The sequence below is a fragment of the Rana temporaria genome, chromosome 6 (assembly GCF_905171775.1).
Source record: "Rana temporaria chromosome 6, aRanTem1.1, whole genome shotgun sequence".
Classification (NCBI taxonomy): domain Eukaryota; kingdom Metazoa; phylum Chordata; class Amphibia; order Anura; family Ranidae; genus Rana; species Rana temporaria.
Window position 1 is genome coordinate 154,262,384 of NC_053494.1, and position 20,140 is coordinate 154,282,523.

General features: G+C 42.1%; 1 protein-coding gene across 2 annotated transcripts in view; it reads right to left on the reverse strand.

The window, feature by feature from the left end:
- Window positions 1-20,140, reverse strand: part of PPP1R1C (protein phosphatase 1 regulatory inhibitor subunit 1C) — a 76,232-nt gene that overhangs the window by 7,915 nt on the left and 48,177 nt on the right. For both annotated transcript variants that reach the window (XM_040357637.1, XM_040357638.1), the window contains exons 4-5: window positions 18,720-18,774; window positions 11,488-11,643 (exon numbers count right to left, since the gene is read on the reverse strand). In XM_040357637.1, the coding sequence (XP_040213571.1) occupies window positions 11,488-11,643; window positions 18,720-18,774 (211 nt within the window). The remainder of the gene's footprint in view (window positions 1-11,487; window positions 11,644-18,719; window positions 18,775-20,140) is intronic.

Sequence of the window (20,140 nt, forward strand, 5' to 3'; positions counted from 1 at the left end):
GTAATCATGCATCCTTATGCGATTCAGCATCTTCCATGCGATCAACATCTTATGCATTTTAAGCACTACTGTGCGGACAAGAACCCTTGTGTGACCAAGGACTCTTGTGTGACCAAGCACCCCTGTGCGATCCAGCATCCTTATGCACTCAAGCATCTTAATGCGACTTTAGGCATTTCTGTGAAACAAGCCTCTCTATGTGATCAAGTATCCTTGGGTAATCCAGGACGCTGTTGATCCGACAACCATGTGTGATCCAGCTTCTTTTTGCATTCAAGCATCTTTAAGCGATCTTTAGGCATTCTTGTAGAAACAAGCCTCTCTGTGCGACCAAAATATCCTTGAGTAATCAAGGACTTGGGTGATCGGGTAATCATGTGTGATTCAGCATTTTTATGCCTTCAAGCCTCTTTATGCGATTCTAGGCATTTCTGTGGAAACAAGCCTCTTTGTGTGACCAAATATCCTTGGGGAATCAAGGACTTGGGTGATCAAGTAATCATGTGTGATTCCAGCATTTTTATGCATACAAGCATCTTTATGCGAACTTAGGCACTTCTGTGGAAACAAGCCTCTCTGTGTGACCAAATATCCTTGGGTAATCCAGGACGCGGATGATCAGGTAACCATGTGTGATCCAGCATCTTTTTTGCATCCAAGCAACTTTAATGCGATTTTAGGCATTTCTGTGGAAACAAACCACTTCTGTGTGACCAAACATCCTTGGGTAATCAAGGATTTGGGTGATCAGGTAACCATGTGTGATCCAGCATTTTTATACATACAAACGTCTTTATGCGATTTTAGGCCTTTCTGTGGAAACAAGTCTCTCTGTGTGACCAAATATCCTTGGGTAATCCAGGACTTGAGTGATCAGGTAACTACCATCTTTATGCACTCAAGCATTTCTATGCAACTCTAACAAACATGCAACACCATACAGGCAGAAACATGTATCCTTATGCGATCCACAATAAAACATGCTCTGTTACTTGTTTTTATCCCGCATGCATTCCAAACTCATGTATCTTATGCAACATGCAGACTGGTAAAGAGGAAGTTATCCTCTGTAGATGTGCGTTTCCTCAATTAAGAGACGTTAGCAATGTGTACCAGCAACTGTGCATCCCTCAGATGTGCATTTGGTTAGCCTGAAGCTGACACCAGGCTGAGGACCATATGGAGGTCTTACTAGCCACCTATAGGAAAACCTCTCTTTACACTCCAAGGAGAAGATAGAGGCTTTGGCCGAGTAGGCAGAGGGAAATTATATGCAGCATGAATCTCTGAAAAGACTGCAGGTGCAATCAGAACCTGCAGGGCTTTTGATAGCTTCTCCTCGTTAGGCTGCAGCTCCTGTCTCCTGTCCTCTGACAGTGAACCTTCATCCCCAGCTCTTCTAATCCCTTTGTTTAAGGATTAAAGCAGGAAAAAGGGACACACCCTGCTTTTTTTTTTTTTTTTTGCTTCTTGTGAGGATGCTGCGAACATAGCAGTTAACCTCTTGTAGAACAACAAATGTGATGCAAAAAACAAAACACATGCAGAGTGGCTGCAATGTTGGGGGAGGCTGCATTGATTGCCTGACAGGTCTGATGGCTCAATCTGTGAGCTGTTTAAGTCTCTACAGGGTAGAATAAGGGGCCACCAGGTTCAGGTGGCGATTCCTTTTTATATTCCTACCCCTGACCTTATTCAATGGGGAGACAAAGTCCTAAGCTAAAAGCAGAGGAGCTTAACCCATGTGCATCAACAGCTGAAGTCTGGCAGCAACAATGCCTGCTAATCTGCACAGCTAGATGCGGAGTAGGCGTCTTAGATGAATCTGTATCCAACTCACACAAGGTGCTTACATTTGTGTCCCCCTAGCTTTACAGAGCTCTGACGTCTGGGCCTTTTTGAAGAGCCCTCTCTGCGACTGCACTGAGCCGGTGAGCACGTGCGACATGGTAGAGCCTGAAGCTGAGGAAGTGGGACGCACAATAGACCAGCTAACACTTAAGCTTCCGTTTTTGGAAAGCATGGTAAGCGAAAACATCAGGCATGTTTTACTGCCCATAGTAGTGGAAAAACAGATAAGACTTGCAGCTACTCATGGAAGACAATCCTTTGCATAGGATTAAGGGCATTTTTTTTTTTTATGTACCAGCCCCTTCAAGGGGAGATATATGGGTACTACAGCCATCCTGTCTGAACAGACATAGTGGCCCAGGCTACATGCCGGCTAGGGGAGGTATATGGATGCCCTGAGCCATCCCGTCTCAGAAGACATCGTGGTTTACATTGCCCATGCATAGAAACATAATATAGGCGAGACCCATAGTCCCCTACAGAAGACCTACTGTCGAACCAAGTCCCGTAGGTCCCTCTCTTACCTTTCCACGCTGCAGGGTATTGCCAAGCAAGAGGCCCAATCTTCCCCCTTCACCGTGGGTATAGTCCTAGACCTTCAGGGACCGGGGTCCATAGCAGGAACACCACACCCCTGGACCTATATAGCACCCTGGCAGCAGAAAAAACATTTGGTCCTTAGAAGGCACAAAGTTCTGGAACCCAGGATCCAGCCCTCCGCAGAGAGGCATTATAGGCTAAACCTCGTTCTTCGTACCGAGGCCCGGGTACCGTCCACTTTGGCTATGAAGCACCTTGGACGGATCCGAATTTATGGAGGCTTTTTACATCCAGCATGGATCCCTCCAGTGGAGCTCCTAAGAGCACATGTTAACTCGTGACCAACACCTTAGACACTGATGAAAAAACTGAGGTACTCCCAGTAGGGGAGGGGTTATATAGGGAGGGAACTTCCTGTTTAATTGATTACACCAGTGTCCATCACCTGAAGGTACTCCATATAACCCACATGTAATGGCTATGCAGCTCTGTGTCCCGTGATGTACGATAAAGAAATTAGAAATTGCTGAACACATACATAATATAGAAATTGGTTTTAGATACCACAATGTGTCCTTGCACTTTAAGAGATTTCATAAACAGGACCCCTCCTGTTAAAATTTTTGGGGAGTTGACTGTGTACTTCCCAACTGGAGAGGTTCAAATCTGGTGCGTGAAACATCCAAGCGAGAGACACGCTGGATATTTCACATGGATACATTAGTGCCCAGGGGTATGAACGTCGAATTAGACATGAACTTTTTTTTTTAAGTGATTACTAAAAATCACTAACATTGCTATAAGGTTGCTGATATTTGCTGCTACAATGTGGTGTAATTGGTTGCTATGTTAAAGTTATTGAGAGACGCACATGGTATGGCAACATGACAGGAGAGTGTGATCGGCTCTCAATGGAGTTGGTTCACACACCTCCAGGGCAGCTGTGGTCTGCACTGGAAAAGGGTCCTGTGCATCTTTGGCTCCATTTCAGGTCTGAATGCAGGCAACAATTCAGACCTGATTCGCCCCTTGAAACAGAGAACAGGGACGCAGCTGACCCCCTGCTGTGAGCCACGGCCCGCAGCTAGTGTGAACCCGGCCCAATGTGACATGCACTTTTTTTGAGGGTTTTGTTTTAATCAATTGTGTTACTTTTTATCTTGTTTCTGATGAACCTTAAACTCCTTGCTCCTCCCATGAACATTCAATTTTAGCCATGTCTTGCACTTTCTATTTACCAGATTATTGTGCTCTTCTTCAGACAATACCTTTCTCTTTTCACTCCTGCTGCTATCCCTATCTTCACTAGTGTTGCTCACGAATATTCGCATTGCGAATATTCGACTCGAATATAGCATATTCGAGAAATCGCGCTATATTTCGAATTTCGCGGTGAATATTCGCAATTCCGAATATTCGCATTTTTTCAATTTGATTTTTAAAACAGATCACATCCTATCGACGTCTAAAAGCATTGCTGGTATGATTAGAGACCCTGGGCCGAGTAGCTAAGCTGAGGCGATCCTTTTATGTTGCCAAATTGAAAAAAAAAAAATTGCGATTTTTCGCTATTGCGAATGCGAAAATGATTGCGAATTTTCGATAACTGTGGTAGGAGAACTCTGATTGTCTCTGATGCAAAAGGGGGGGGCTTTGTGTATGTGTATGTTATGAATATTTGTATGTTTGATATTATTATTTTTTGTAAGAAGGAAAAAATTGCGCATACCTTAAAAAAGGGGAGAATACAGCAGCAACTCAAAAATGTTATACAACATAAATTAATACAAGACAGAAAATGGAGTCGCTCTACAAGAATAAAAAATATGTCTAGTGACAAGACATGTGGGCAAATTATAAAATAAGCAAGCGCAAATAACTTGTGAAATACACAGTGAAACAAATATATAAAGAAATATAGTCCCAATAATAGAAAAATAATCTTTCATAAAAATGTCTTTGATATGTGAAGTGAAAAAAAGTCCAAAGCATGCAGCATGAACGTGTTCAATCTTCAAGGTGTTTGATTGACAAATGGCTGTGACAGATGGATAGAGTAAAGAATCACCACCAATGCAAAACACTTTTTATTTTGTATTGTAAAATATCACGAATATTCTGAGCCAATCAGAGTGCTCCTTCCGCATTTGCCGAATATTCGCAATTATTTTGTATTGTAAAATATCAAGAATATTCTGAGCCAATCAGAGTGCTCCTTCCGCATTTGCCGAATATTCGCAATTATTTTGTATTGTAAAATATCAAGAATATTCTGAGCCAATCAGAGTGCTCCTTCCGCATTTGCCGAATATTCGCAATTATTTTGTATTGTAGAATATCACGAATATTCTGAGCCAATCAGAGTGCTCCTACAGCATTTGTCGAAATTGCGCAATAAATATCGCATTCGCATGTTGCGATATTTCGATAAAATATCACGAATATTCTGAGCCAATCAGAGCGCTCCTCCAGCATTTCTCGAAATTGCGCAATAAATATCGCATTCGCATGTTGCGATATTTCGATAAAATATCACGAATATTCTGAGCCAATCAGAGTGCTCCTACCGCAGTTATCAAAAAATCGCAATTATTTTCGCATTCGCAATAGCGAAAAATCGCAATCATTTAATTTCGATAAAATATCACGAATATTCGAATTTAGCGAATATATCTCGAATATTCGAATATATATTCGAGATATATCGCGAAATCGAATATGGCATATTCTGCTCAACACTAATCTTCACTACCACTCATTACTGACCTTGTTTCTTGACTACATTTCCACTTGATCCCTAACTATTACCTCTGCTATCAGAACCCCAGGTTGCTCAATTGCCTGGTGGGATAATCCTGAGGACCACATCCTGGCACTAACACACAGCAAAATACATCTGCACCATCAGGTGCTCTGGTGAAGACCAGTTAGTGCTTAGATCCTGCCCCATCCCCCAGGGGTACCAGCTTTTGCATTTATCCTGCTGGTTTATGTGTGAACTTTTTTACTGCCCTCTGAGCCTGACCACTTACTGTGATAGAATTTTTGCACAGAAAAAAAAATACATAATGGCACTACCAGAAAGGTTCTTTTGCAGGAACGTCCTGCTATAGGGTGTGAATGTTTTATTATTTTAGTATCAATGGTTTGGTAGTATATTTAAACTGTCCTTATTAGCAACAGCTTGAGGTCATGATGTTCTGTTTCTTGTTTTGGTGAACACTGTTAGTTCTGTTCGAGTCCTTGAATTTGTTTTGTCTATTTTTTATTGAGCTTATCAAAAGTCACATTGTTCCAGATTATCTAGCACTCCTGTTACAAGGCTCCTGTGTTCTTCTGTCTAAACAAAGGTACTATAATTGCTTTTCTCTGAATAAGGACGTGGTGTCTTTTTTCCATAACTGGTATAATTTTCTAAGTTATAATTTTTCTGTACTTAATTTTTCTAAAGTTGTTCAAATCATTTGTTAAAGTTTTTCAAACATAAGCAATAATAATAATAATAATAATAAATAAAAAAAACAGTACAACACAAATATATTAGTGAACAAAAAGTCACAAAAAATGCTAGCGTAATCCGACCCCTCTAAAAAAATAAAATGGGTAATATGTACCGTAGTGTTGTCCCGATACCGATACTAGTATCGGGACCGATATAATGCTCCCGATGCTTCGCCGATACTTTTTTTTTTTTGTTGTAGAGTGGCCGGGAGGAGTCAGTGGCTGGGGAAAGCAGGAGAGGGCGAGGGGAGTGCGGGCAGAGTTTGGCTGGAGAGGGGGCGGGCAGCACACGCTGGGGGTGTCAGGCCGGCGCCCCCCTTCCGTGACTGAAGAGGACTGAGCGCAGAGCGGGCGGCATAGCGGTGACATGGAGGCAGCAGCAGCAAATGAATATTCGCTTAGCAGCCTCTCGCTGATGCCCGGCTTTGCGGGGGGCGGGGTCCGTCGGCACACCCGGGACAAGGCCGTGGCTCCGATAATTCTCAGCTGTGACTGTCACAGTCACACAGCCGAGCAGACCAAAGCCGCCTCCCCCTCCTCTGTGTACGCTACAAGTGCTGTGCACGGCACGCTGATCATCTCAGCTGAGGTGCACAGCATTACAGGTCTGAAGGGGGGGTGTCTTTATTGTAGTGGGGGGTGTCTTTATTGTAGTGGTGGGGTGTCTGTATTGTACAGGGGGTGTCTATTGAAGAATGAGGTGTCTATTGTAGAGGGGTGGTGTCTGTATTGTAGAGGGGGTGTGTCTGTATTGTATAGGGGGTGGTGTCTCTATTGTAGAGGGGTGTGTGTCTGTATTGTAGGGGAGGGGTCTGCACTGTAGGGGGCAGTCTGTGTAACATGCAGGGGTCCAGAACTGTTAGAGGGGGTGTCTATGTAACATACAGGCGTCTAGAGCTGTGGGGGCTGTGTAATGTAAAGGGGCCCAGAGCTGCAGGGTGCTGTGTAATGTAAAGGGGTCCAGAGGTGCAGGGTGCTGTGTAATGTAAAGGGGTCCAGAGATGCAGGTTGCTGTGTAATGTAAAGGGGTCCAGTGGTGCAGGGTGCTGTGTAATGTAAAGCAGTCCAGTGGTTCAGGGTGCTGTGTAATGTAAAGGGGTCCAGTGGTGCAGGGTGCTGTGTAATGTAAAGGGGTGGAGTGATGCAGGGTGCTGTGTAATGTAAGGGGGTGCAGTGATGCAGGGTTCTGTGTAATGTAAAGGGGTGCAGGGTGCTGTGTAATGTAAGGGGGTCCAGTGATGCAGGGTGCTGTGTAATGTAAAGGGGTCCAGTGATGCAGGGTGCTGTGTAATGTAAAGGGGTCCAGTGATGCAGGGTGCTGTGTATTGTAAGGGGGTCCAGTGATGCAGGGTGCTGTGTAATGTAAAGGGGTTCAGAGATGCAGGGTGTTGTGTAATGTAAAGGGGTCCAGAGCTGTGGGGTGTTGTGTAATGTAAAGGGGTCCAGAGGTGTGGGGTGTTGTGTAATATAAAGGGGTCCAGAGCTGTGGGTTGCTGTGTAATGTAAAGGGGTCCAGAGCTGTGGGTTGCTGTGTAATGTAAAGGGGTCCAGAGGTGCAGTTGTGGAGAGGGGGTTATACAGTAGTGACACAGAGATATTGAAGGATGCAAGGGGTACAGTGGGGTGTTTTTACATTTTACAGTGGGTGGTTGCCAGCTATAGGAGCTGCCCTGGGTGCCAAATTCTCTAGGTACGCCCCTGGGGGGGCAGAGTCTGTGGAAGGAAATGCGGGTGGAGTCTGGCTGGAGAGGGCGGGCACAGTTGGTGGACGGAGTCAGCGGGAGGAGAGCGAGTCCTCATCTGCAGTTAAACTTGGTAAGCTGGCAGGGGTATAGGGTGCAGCTGCATCAGGATCGGTGACCAGTGCAGTCACATTCAGTCGCCGTCAGCGGCCGAATGTCCCTACTCTCATCTTGGTACACCCTGCATTCGGCTGCAGCAGACATCTTGTTACACCCAGCCTGACCTATATGGACTGGGTGTAACAAGATGTCTGCTGCTGCTTACTGCAGCCGAGTGCAGGGTGTACCAAGATGGGCGTTGCAGCATATTTTTTTTTATAAATTCAGTGTCATTTGTAGCAGAATTTCAGTGCCAGCCACCTGTCAGTGCAATCAGTGCCAGCCACCTATCAGTGCAATCAGTGCCCACAAGTGCCACATATCAGTGCTATCAGTGCCAGCCACCTATCAGTGCAATCAGTGCCCACAAGTGCCACCAATCAGTGCCACCTATCAGTGCCCACAAGTGCCACCTATCAGTGCCAGCCACCTATCAGTGCCACCTATTAGTTCCCATCAGCGCCGCCTATCAGTAGTGCCAGCCACCTGTCAGTGCCACCTATCAGTCCCCATCTGTCAAACTGCCACATGACATTGAAAAAAAGGAACGGTATTCGGTATCGGCGAGTACTTGGAAAAAAGTATCGGTACTTGTACTCGGTCTTAAAAAAGTGGTATCGGGACAACCCTAATGTACAGTATAAAAAACACTGCTTCTTAGGAAGTTAAATGATCTTTCCAAAAAAGATCGGAAATTACGACAAGAAAACTGTGGATTTTTTTCCAACTGAATTTTGGCTCAAACTTGTGTCAAGAACGCGGTGACGTACAACACTACGACGAGCCGAGAAGTTCAATGCTTCCGGTCATGCGTCGAATTGATTCCGAGCATGTGTGTTTTTTTGCATGTCAGAATTGCATACAGACGATCAAAATTTCCAACAATAACTTTTCCCGTCGGAAAATTTGAGAACCAGCTCTCAAATTTTTCTTGGCGGAAATTCCGACAGAAAAATTCCGATGGAGACTACACATGGTCGGATTTTCCAACCAAAAGCTCACACTGGAACCATGTAATGTGGTCTGATGAGACCAAGATAAACTTATTTGGTTCAGATGGTGTCAAGCGAGCGTGGCAGCAACCAGATGAGGGGTACAAAGACGAGTGAGCCTTGCCTACAGTCAAGCATGGAGGTGGGAGTGTCACGGTCTGGGGCTGCATTAGTGCTGCTGACACTGGGGAGCTACAGTTTATTGAGGGAACCATGAATGCCAACATGTACTGTGACATACTGAAGCAGAGTATGATCCTCTCCCTTTGGAGATTGGGCCGCAGGGCAGAATTCCAACATGATAACGACCCCAAACACACCTCCAAGACAACCACTGCCTTGCTAAAACAGCTGAGGGTAAAGGTGATGGACTGGCCATTGGCGCCTGTGTTGACAGGCTTTTGTTTGTATCAAACACATTGACTGTTTTCATCGGATAAACCAATCATGTGTGGGCCCCATCGGTTTTTTTTCCATCGGTGTTAAAAAAAAAAAATAGAACATGTTTTACATTTTTCCTATGGATAAAAAAACAAAAGATAAATCCGATCGTCTGTATGGAACTCCATCGGTCAAAAATCCATGCATGCTCAGAATCAAGTCGATGCATTTGAACCGATGAATTTGAACCGCTTCAAACATGTTTGAAGCGGTTCAAATTCAGGACAGAAGGAGGTCAACGGAACCTGACAATAATATCTAAATTATCTTAGAAATGCCCCAAGCTGATGTCAAAATGATGCTATTGACAAAAGCACAAATCCCATCTACATCCCTAAACTGGAATTTTAATTAAAAACATTGTGAACAGGCAGGTTTTTTTTAGTACACAAGAGAACTACCTTGTCTCCTTGACTTTAAAGTATTCTTACCTGCATGCAGAGCTCAGAGTATATTTTTGGCATCTGCCAAAAGGAATGAACTCCCTAAAAAAACGAAAACCAGAAGACTGGCCAAAAATGGCAGTTGAGATGAGATTAGTTTCACTTTAGACCCCTTTCACACAGGCGTTTCGTTTGTCTGTTTTTCATCCATCCATTGACAGACGGGTTATCATCTATTTACTTCTGTTTACGTCCGCTTTTGTTAACATTCATTTTTTTGGAACGGATCAAAGCCCTATTTTTCTTCCGTTAAAAAAACAAATGAAAAACGGATTTAAATGGACAAATGGTAGTGGATGTAAAAAAAATGATGTACAACTTATGAGAAACTGTTTAGAAACTGATGTAAACTGTTCCATTTTTTCTTTGAAAAAACATAACTGAAGTTATAAAATAAATGGAACACTCGTGTGAAAGGACCCTAAAGCCCTGTACACACGATCGGATATCTGATGGAACTAATCCGATGGATTTTTTCATTGGATATCCGATGAAGCTGACTTTCATCAGTCTTGCCTACACACCACCAGTCAAAAATCCGATCGTGCCAAAACGCGGTGACATACAACATTACGACGAGCCGAAAAAAAATTAAGTTCAATGCTTCCAAGCATGTATCGACTTGATTCTGAGCATGCATGGATTTTTGACCGATGGAGTTCCATACAGACGATCGGATTTTTCTTTTGTTTTTTTATCCATAGGAAAAATTTAAAACATGTTCTTTTTTTTTTTTTTAACACCGATGGAAAAAAAAAACGATGGGGCCCACACATGATTGGTTTGTCCGATGAAAACAGTCAATCGGTCTGTTTTCAGCGGAAAAACCGACCGTGTATACACGGCTTCAGGGGCATTTAAGCATTTTTATATTTTTGAATTGACTGATTGAATGACAGGTCTACCTAAGGCTGGCCATACATGGTCGAATTTCGAAAGAATTTTCTTTTGAAAATCAGAAAATGTGTGCGTTTTGTGATCCGATGATGCCACCATTGATTTCGAAATTCAACCAACCAAGCCTTCAATTTCACCTCATGATTCTACAGAAAATAATTTTCGTAGCTGGGAATCTTCTTTTCTTGTACATACGCATTTCTTTTTCGATTACATTTCTTACATTATTCTCCCATTATTGATTACAAAATCGTTTGTTTTTAAAAACATTTCCAAAATGTTCGATTACTGAAATTCGATTGTCGCACGAAAATCGGGTGTTGCTGCAGCCCACTAATGGTGCGAAATACGAATGAAAATTCTTAAATAAGATTTTCGAAAGAAAATTCGAAACTCGACCCATGTGTTGCCTGCCTAATACAACTCAGTGTTGTCACCTTATATAAATTCATCAAATCAGCCCTAGTAAGATTTATTATCTTTTACAGGTGGGGGTTTAATTTATTCAGGAATTATACATATTTTGATGCTTTGAAACTTATGCCTATCCCACATATTTAGTCATTCTGTGTACTTTTACTGAAGAGTTGAAACCCATATGTGTCTCATTGGAGAGATTTAATTTCAATCCCTGTTGTGTAGACACAACAGGAAATCCATCCAAGGAGAGGGAAGCCCCGCTTAATCAGTTTTTACTATGAATAGATTTCCTCTCTATTCCTGCCCTGGGAAATTTCCCTATTACTTTTAGCTGTGGACACCAAAACCAAAACAAAAAGAGCTTGAATTTTGTGGGGACACATGGGATTCTAACTTTTCCCTACAAAAAAAAGGTTTAGTATTACAGCGTAAAATTTAAAGACAACAGTAGTTTTACCTAAAGAAGAAACTAGTAATGTTCCTCTAAGCAAATCTTGCAATTGCCTGACCGAATTAAATATTGTATCTATCTTATATATCCCACTAATCTAGAGACCCTACCTGGAAAGAATGGCAAATCAAGATGATATGGAGTGTCTTTTCGTCTTGGTTTCATGAGCAGCTTGGTATTCTCTGTTACTGTTTGCTCATACGGCATGCTGGTGGACTGATGTTTATCGTCAATAGAAATTAAAGGTTTTGCCTGCTCATTGCTACCTGCACATGCAACAAAGCACATAAAAACAAAATAAACCATAACGAATAATAAAAAAAATAAAAAAAATAAGGGGTGCTTTATAAAAATAAATAATAATTATTTGAAAAATAGTTTAGGGAAGACCTTATGGCACCCAAGCAATATCAAACCTGTACAGTAATGGAAAATGATAGCTGGAGAAGGAAAGGTTTGATAGGATTGGTTGTTCTAAATTTTCTGAGAAGTCTTTCTCTAGCCACCTAAATACAAGCAAATTACACCCTGTCCTTCCCTGGGCCCTTTGTCCATTTTTAGTGCTGCGGTACATTGACTGACAATTAGTCATGCAAGACTGCACTATGAATTTTCTATAATTCATTCAGAAAAAGAGTGTTCTTTTGGTGGTATTTATAAACCACCACTTTCCATAGATTGGTTCTAAGGTCAAAAACTTTTTACCCTTAATGCATTATCTCTCCCCCCACGACTAGGTCCCCCTCCCCCAATTCCTAAGCACTTACCTGTCTTCTCACACAATCCTCTCAGTTGTAGCACCATTCTCCCTTTTTCCTGTTTTCCCAGGAGCAGGAGCCACAGGCTGTGAGAAGTGAGAGGGGGGCAGTACTTACCAGCGCGATGTGTGTCTATATATGCACACAGTCTGGATCGGAAGTGCTCCTGCATGGGTACCCCCTTAGCACCGTGCTTGCTGAGGGGTCACCTGGAGAAGAGGAGGGCCATTTGCACAGAGCAGGTAAATATGACTTTTTTTTTTAATTCCCTTTATAAAAACTTTAAATTCTCTTATAAAACATACAAACTAAAATTGAATGACAGCACAAACACTCCCAAAATGCTCCCTTTTTTGGAAAGTAGACACCCCAAGGTGTCAAATGTAAGTGCAGGCAGTGTGACCGCAGTGATTAGCTCACAGACATCACAATGCACAGAGCCACTCTGATTGGCTTTGCACATTTTGCCTGTGATCTATGCTGTCTAAGGACAGTACGATCACAGGCACTGCGAGTGTGCACCAACAGTCAACACTATGATATTTAAAGGCTAAGTTAACCTTTCTCAATATGTTACATGTTACAGTATACCCATATTTAGGGTGTAAGATATAAAATGTTGATCATCCAATACCTCACCCCCGATCAGCTCCTTCCTTGTGACGAGGGGTGGAGGACCTTCTTCCTGTACCCACTGTCACAATTTGAAAACTGTGTGGTCATGCAGCGCTCTGCCCACACGGCTGCATCATTCATTCACAGAGTTCTATGAATTAATGCCTACAAGTAGCTTCAGCCTCTGCGGATGATGGCTTGTTGTTCTCAGTGAACTGTAAGGGTGCTTGTGAGCGATCTCATAGTTCATTTGTCTATATCAAAGGTATGAACAGTGTATTGACATTCTGCAAGAGCCTGACAATGCGCCTGCAATCTGCTGATCCTGGGTGCAATGCTTTACAGGCTTGTGGCAAAAAAGGTAAAAAATAAAAAAGTGAACTTATCCTTTAAAATGTCCATTCAGAATAATCACTCCCTTGACTGTCCGTTTAACTAAAACGACTGGTTGCTAGGTGACTAGGATTTAATAATTTCTCAGGTTCAATAGCCTGACAATTAACATGTAAATGAAACCTGAAATAAATCAAATATGCAAACACAATGAAATCAAAGCCCAACTGAGGGTGAGCAAAACACATTCAGATGCATCAAAACAAAGCATGTGCAGAATCTTGTAGTTCATTTTCTTTAGCCACACAAAAGAAAAGCCCATCCCCTGCAAGGATGCTGCAGAGAAGGCCGTTTCTCTCTGTGGAAACAGATGTCTCTCTGCAGAGGCCTGACATGCTGAGTCAGAACTATAATTCTGCAATGACAAAGCGCATGCGCATGCTCATTAAACATAGTGTATAAAAGAAATAAAAGCTCAAGCTAATATAAATAAGCAGTTGTTTTATGGCATGCAAGCAAAACAGAATTAAAACCAGTGCTTCTGTACCAAATGACAATTAGAGAAGTTAAAGTGTTACAATGAACTGTTCCAGAACAGAAACTGTACTTCACTACTGTCCAACCCTCCTCATCAAATTTAAAATAAATAAATAAATTCCAAACAAGCGAGTGTTCTCATTTCCAAAATGCAGTTACATTGATGGCAGAAGATGAAACATCTACATGTTTAAAACATTGCACTACACTGGTTTAAATAATAAAACCAAATATTTTTCTTTATTATGTTTAAAATTCAAACATGGTAAAAATTAAATACTAATTTTAATAAAAGAAGCAACCTATCCATGACGTTGTCTATATATCCCCTATTCCAAAAAAAGTTGAGACGCTGTGTAAAATCTACATAAAAACAAAATGCAATGATTTTAAAATCTCATATTCCCATATTTCATTCACAATAGAAAACATATCAAATTTTTAAACTGAGAAAATGTACCATTTTAAGAAAAAAAATAAGGCAATTTAAAAATTTATGACAGCAACATGCCTCAAAAAATTGGGACAGGGCAACAAACACCTGGCAAAGTGATACTAAAAAGAGCTAACAGAACATTTCGTAATGAATGAGTTTAATTGGCAACAGGTCAGTAACATGAATGGGTAGAAAATAGCATCTTAGGGAGTCAAGAGTGTCAAGAGTTAAAGACAGGCAGAGGTTCACAAATCTGTGAAAATCTTAATCTAAAAATTTTAGAACAATTTCAGAATAATGTTTATCATTGACATAAAATTGCAAAGACTTTAAATATATCACAATTTACAGTACATAAAATCATCAAAAGATTCTGAGAATCTGGAGAAATCTCTGGGCCAGATTCAGATACATTATCGTATCTATCGGCGGGCGTAGCTTATCTCAGATACACTACGCCGCTGTAACTTAGGGGGCAAGTTCCGTATTCAGAAAGAACTTGCGCCCTAAGTTAGGCCGGCGTAGTGTAAATTTGGCTGGTAGTGGGCGTGTTTTATGTTAAACTATCATGACCCCACGTAATTGACGCTGTTTTCGAACGGCGCATGCGCCATCCGTGGACGTATCCCAGTGTGCATGCTCGAAATCACGTCGCAAATAGTCAATGTTTTTGACGTGAATGTAACTTACGTACAGCCCCATTCACGGACGACTTACGCAAACGACGTAAAATACGACGCTGTTCATACATTTCCGACGTCCATACCTAACATGACTTACCCCTGCTTTATGAGGGGTAACTTTACGCTGGAAAAAGCCTTACGTATACGACGTAAAAAATGCGCCGGGCTTACGTACGTTTGTGAATCGGTGTATCTACCTAATTTGCATATTCCTCGCGTAAATCTACGGAAGAGCCACCTAACGGGCAGCGTAAATATGCAACTAAGATACGACGGCATAAGAGGCTTACGCCGGTCGGATATTAGCAAAATTCCGGCGTATCTTGTTTTCTGAATACAGAAAAAAGATACACCGGCGCATCCTAGAAGTTAAGCGGCGTATCAATAGATATGCCAGCGTAACTTCTTTCTGAATCCGGGCCTCCGTGTGAAAGAGACAAGGTTGAAATGTAAAATTGGATGCCTGTAAGCTTCGGGTAATTAGACAGCACTACATTAAAAACAGGCATGATTCCGTGATGGACATACTGGGCAATACATGGGAAATACTTTAAAAAAAAAAACACAGTCCAAAATGTAAGTTAAAGCTATATAGAGAAGAGGCCTTATCTGAACATGATCTAGAAACACTATAATATTCTCTGGACCAAAGCTTATTTAAAATGGTCTGTTGCAAAGTGGAAAACTGTTCTGTGGTCAGACAAATTGAAGTTTGACATTCTTGTTGGCAAGCATGGGCACTGTACCATGCAGACTAAAGAGGAGAGGGACCTTCTGGCTTGTTATGAGCGGTCAGTTTAAAAGCCTGTATCTTTGATGGTATGAGGGTGCATTATTCCATATGGAATGGACAGCTTGCACATCTGGAAATGTTAAAAGATATATTCAGGTTTTAGAGCAGTCTATGCCTCTATACAGACATTTTAGGGAAGGCATTGCATATTTCAGCAGAACAATGTTAAGTGCGAGTGCTTAACTGGCCTGCCTGCAGTCTAGACCAGTGTTTCTCAACTCCAGTCCTCGGGGCGCACCAACAGGTCATGTTTTTAGGATTTCCCTCAGATCAAACTGCTGTGGTAATTACTAAGGCAGTGAAACTGATAAAATCACCTGTGCACAATAATGGAAAGCCTGAAAACAAGACCTGTTGGTGTGCCCCGAGGACTGGAGTTGAGAAACACTGGTCTAGACCTTTCAACAATTAAAAAATATATGGTGTGTCTTAAAATAAAAAATATGACAAAGAAGACCCAGCACTGTTGAGTAGTTAGAATCCTATATCAGGCACCATGCCTCTCCCAGAACTCCAGCAATTGGTCTCCTCAGATCCCAGATTTTTACAGAGTGTTCTTAAAATAAGAGGGGATGCTACACCATTGTAAACATGGCACTGTTCCAACTTTTTTGAGACCTGTTGCTGCCATCAATTTGAAAATGATCTTAATTTTTTCTTAAAATGGTACATTTTCTCAGTTCAAATATTTGATATTTTTTCTTTTTTCTATTGTGAATAAAATATGGGTTTATGAGATTTGCAAATCATTGCATTCTGTTTTTTTTGTAGATTTTACACAACATTCCAGGCTTTGTTGCCTCTCACATGTAAACCTAGTATGGTTTACATGTGAGAGGCAACAAACAATTTCACAAATGTTTCTGTGTCTTTATCCTTTGCCCACACCCAATATGTTCAATTTAATGCAGGCCCGCCATTTGTGAGTCAAGGTCACAGTGTTGCAGATCAAGTTCAGACAATGTGGAAAAAAAATTAATGTCCAAAATTATTCTGCCATTGTTGAGCTAACAAACGTGAAAATGCAACAATGTTTTTTTTTCCTAAAACCAACTCCACAGGTGAAAGGTACAATAGGTTTAGCAGTCATTTATGGTAGATAATCTCTGCCAGTGGTTAATGTATTGTTGTGGTTATTCCTTACAAGCTCAAGGAATACTTTTCCAAATATATTGTATTAAAATGCTTGAAGTTGTTAAAGAGGAGTTCCACCCAAAAATGGAACTTCCTCTTAACCCACTCCTCTCCCCCTTACATGCCACATTTGGCATGTCATTTTTTTGGGGGGTGAGTGGGGGCTTCAGGAGAAGGGGACTTCCTGTCCCACTTCCTCCTTCCGCCGAGGGGCTGCAAAGGCGATTAAGCTTAATCGCCTTTTGGCAGCCCCTCCCTGTAGGCGATCGCCTAGGACACGTCAGGTCCTAGGCGATCGCCTGTCCAATCAAACAGCGCAGCGCCGGGCCGTGCGCAAATGCGCAGTGCCACTCGCGCATGCGCAGTGGGTGCCCGACCGTGAAGCCGAAAGCTGTCACGGCCGGGTGCCCACAGTGACAATGAAGACGCCGGCTGGGGAGGGGGGGAGAGGAGCGGACCCCCGGCCGGCGCGTCGCTGGAACGCTGGAGCAGGTAAGTGTCAGTTAAAAGCCAGCAGCTACACTTTTTGTAGCTGCTGACTTTTAATAAACTTAAAAAATGGGTGGAAAACCCCTTTAAGGTCTGTTTTTGGCATCAATAAGCAAATAATTTCTCAAGAATCATAATAATTAGCTGCCAGCAAGTAAGTCTTGACTTCTCACTGTGACAATGAAGAAAGGCAGTTAAAGCAGACATTGCCCTGTGCTGGGTCGTGGTTGTCTTCTTGGAGTCCTCAGCTTTCCCAAAGTCTTCATTGAAGGCCATTTACATCACCCAAAGTAAATATCTTTTTTTACTCCTAATGTTTGTTTTTTACATGTAGTGCCCGCTTTGTTTTTATTTATTTTTTAACAGGACAAGCAACACTGTTACATTGTTCAGCAAGAACAATTGAGCATCCAGGGAAATTGGGAGTCCTGACATGCATATGTGTTCTAAAGTCAATAGGGTTAATTAACCAAGGCTGGCCATACACAGTACGAATCTCGGCCGGTTTAGCAGGAACTGGCTGAGGATCGAACTGTTAATGAGTAGGCTGAATGTACCAAGTTAAAACGACCAATCGGTCTTCTCCCGGTGGGGATGGCTTCCCCCCCCCCACCCCTCCCCCCCCACCAGTGGGTCAGACAATTGCTTGGCAGGAGGGATTCCCCAGTCAGCACTGTCTGTGTTGATGGGGGAATGGTGTGAATTTCTTTCCTAAAACCCGTGGCTGTGAGAAAGAAATTCACACCATGTATGAGCTGCCTAAAACTTCAGAGAATCTCCACTTAGCTTATTGTATAAGGCAAATTAATGTTCACTTGGAATACTCAGTGCTGTGGAAGGAAAAATAGAGTAACTGTATTTTTGCTTGCACATAACAGAAATTAACTGCATAAAGCATCTACTTCACCAAGCTAAGTGAACGTTCACTTTGCAAAGTTAAACTAAAGGCAAAACCGTTTTTTTCATTTTGGCTAGAGTAAGGGAGAGTTATAACCTTTGTGAGTATGTTTGTATGCCATCTTTGTTCCATTGGTACACTTTCCATCTGATAACCAAAACAGGAGGTCAGAATAATCTTTTAAAATTTAAGAATTCTCTGGTTGGTACTAGGGTCACCAGAACTAGTGGCCCTATTGGAAGATTTGCTCTCTATACCTTTTCAGGTGACAACACCAATTTTATTTTTTATTTTGAGTTTAGTGATAATAGTAAACAGGATAAATTGAGAGGGTGAATGTCCCCTGCGGGGGCACACACAGCAATCAAAACCTGACAGGTGTTTTAATCCCCCTCTACTCCATCCAAAGCTAAGAATATTGATAACAGTCTCTACTCTTTTAGAAAGTCAACTGCAAGGCTCAAACATGCCGGTCCCAGAACTTGTAATTTAAAGCTCCAAAATGTTTTTATTCCCCTGACACTTATATGGTAGGATTTGTTACAAATATATGTTATGAGTAAGCTAAAACAACATGACAAGACAGTCAAACAAAAATAAGCACACATGATTATGGCAAAAGTAGAAGTTAATATGTCAGAACACTGAACAGTACCTGGACAGTACCTTTCATCTCCGGGGCTGAGTAGACACTTTGCTTCCTCTGTTTTGGGGAAACGTTCTAGGTTTACAATATACAAATAAGGATGTGGTTTAGTTCATATATTTACATATCCATGCATTATAATTCTAAAAGAATAAATACTGAAGAAGGCAGAACTTCTAATGACTGAAATCTGCCTGCATAGTGTATTTTATATTTGGAAAGGAGTGGATTTTAGACAAATATGTGGAGGTTAATATAGGTTAGGATGATGGAGTCAAATGGCAAACTCATGCAGATAGCCTGAATTCACAAGCTTGTAAACTTGGTATAAGCAGATTTGTAAAGAATGGAACTACATAGAAAGAAGATGGTGGCTACTTCAAAATAAGGATCTGATTCCTAAAGTAACTACAGCACATTACCAATAAATTGCTGTTGACAGGTATAAAGGCGGGCACCTAGAGGGGCCTGTAAATACCTGCAACATATTCCAGTGCCTCTGCCTACTCAAATGGCAGGTCAATCTGATCAAGCAAAGCATTGGCACTCCCTGGCAATGACGAGCTTGCCTGTGCCCACTCATGTATTCTTATTATTTAGTGACCTAGCCCATTGAAGTAATGGATCAATATGAACGTATGGAAATGGGAGAGAGAGCGCAAAGTCCAAAACTACCAGGGAGTGACAGAGTCATGCGCCCAATTGTAACGGTCGAGCAATTGGGCAGAATGAAGGCATCAAAAGCTTCTGCCGGTATATGTTTCGGCACCTCATACTGCTGCTCTTCATACCTGCCAGAAACATGTTTTTTTTTTTGTTAAAGCATCACTGTAAATCTATCTTATCATAAGAAAAAAATAATGGGTGGTCCTTGCAGACTTCTTTCTGGCTGTTGCCCCTATGGCTGGAGCAAGAATGCAGATCGGGAATGTCAGAGCAAATATAGAATCTGTTACTTGCATTCCTTTGGGTTGCTGATTCAAAATAGCGAACTAAAGCTGGTCCAGCATTTCCCTTCACCAAAAGTTGGTTGTCAGACAAGCTTTTGTCGGATAGACAGTTATACTGTACACACTGACCAAAAGTTTGACGGTTCCTGCTAAACAGGCAGATTTTCGGCCCGTGTGCACCTAACTTAAGAAGGTAAGCAAAACAATCTTATCTTTGTTCTGTAAACTACTAATCCCATCATTCATCATGTAAAGCCTGGTACTCACCAGTAGTTCTTTTTCGTTCAACCCAGCGGGCTGAGCGAAAAAAACTGACAGCTCCGGTCGGAGCCGCAGTATGGATAATCCGACGTTAGTACATGATCTCCCCTGCTGAGCTGTTGTGTTCTGACAGGGGGACTGTCCACTGCCAGAACACTCAGATCAGTGCTCTCAGCCATTGGGAGCCAAACGAACCGGCCGATGCCGCCCGACATTCGGCCCGTGTGTAC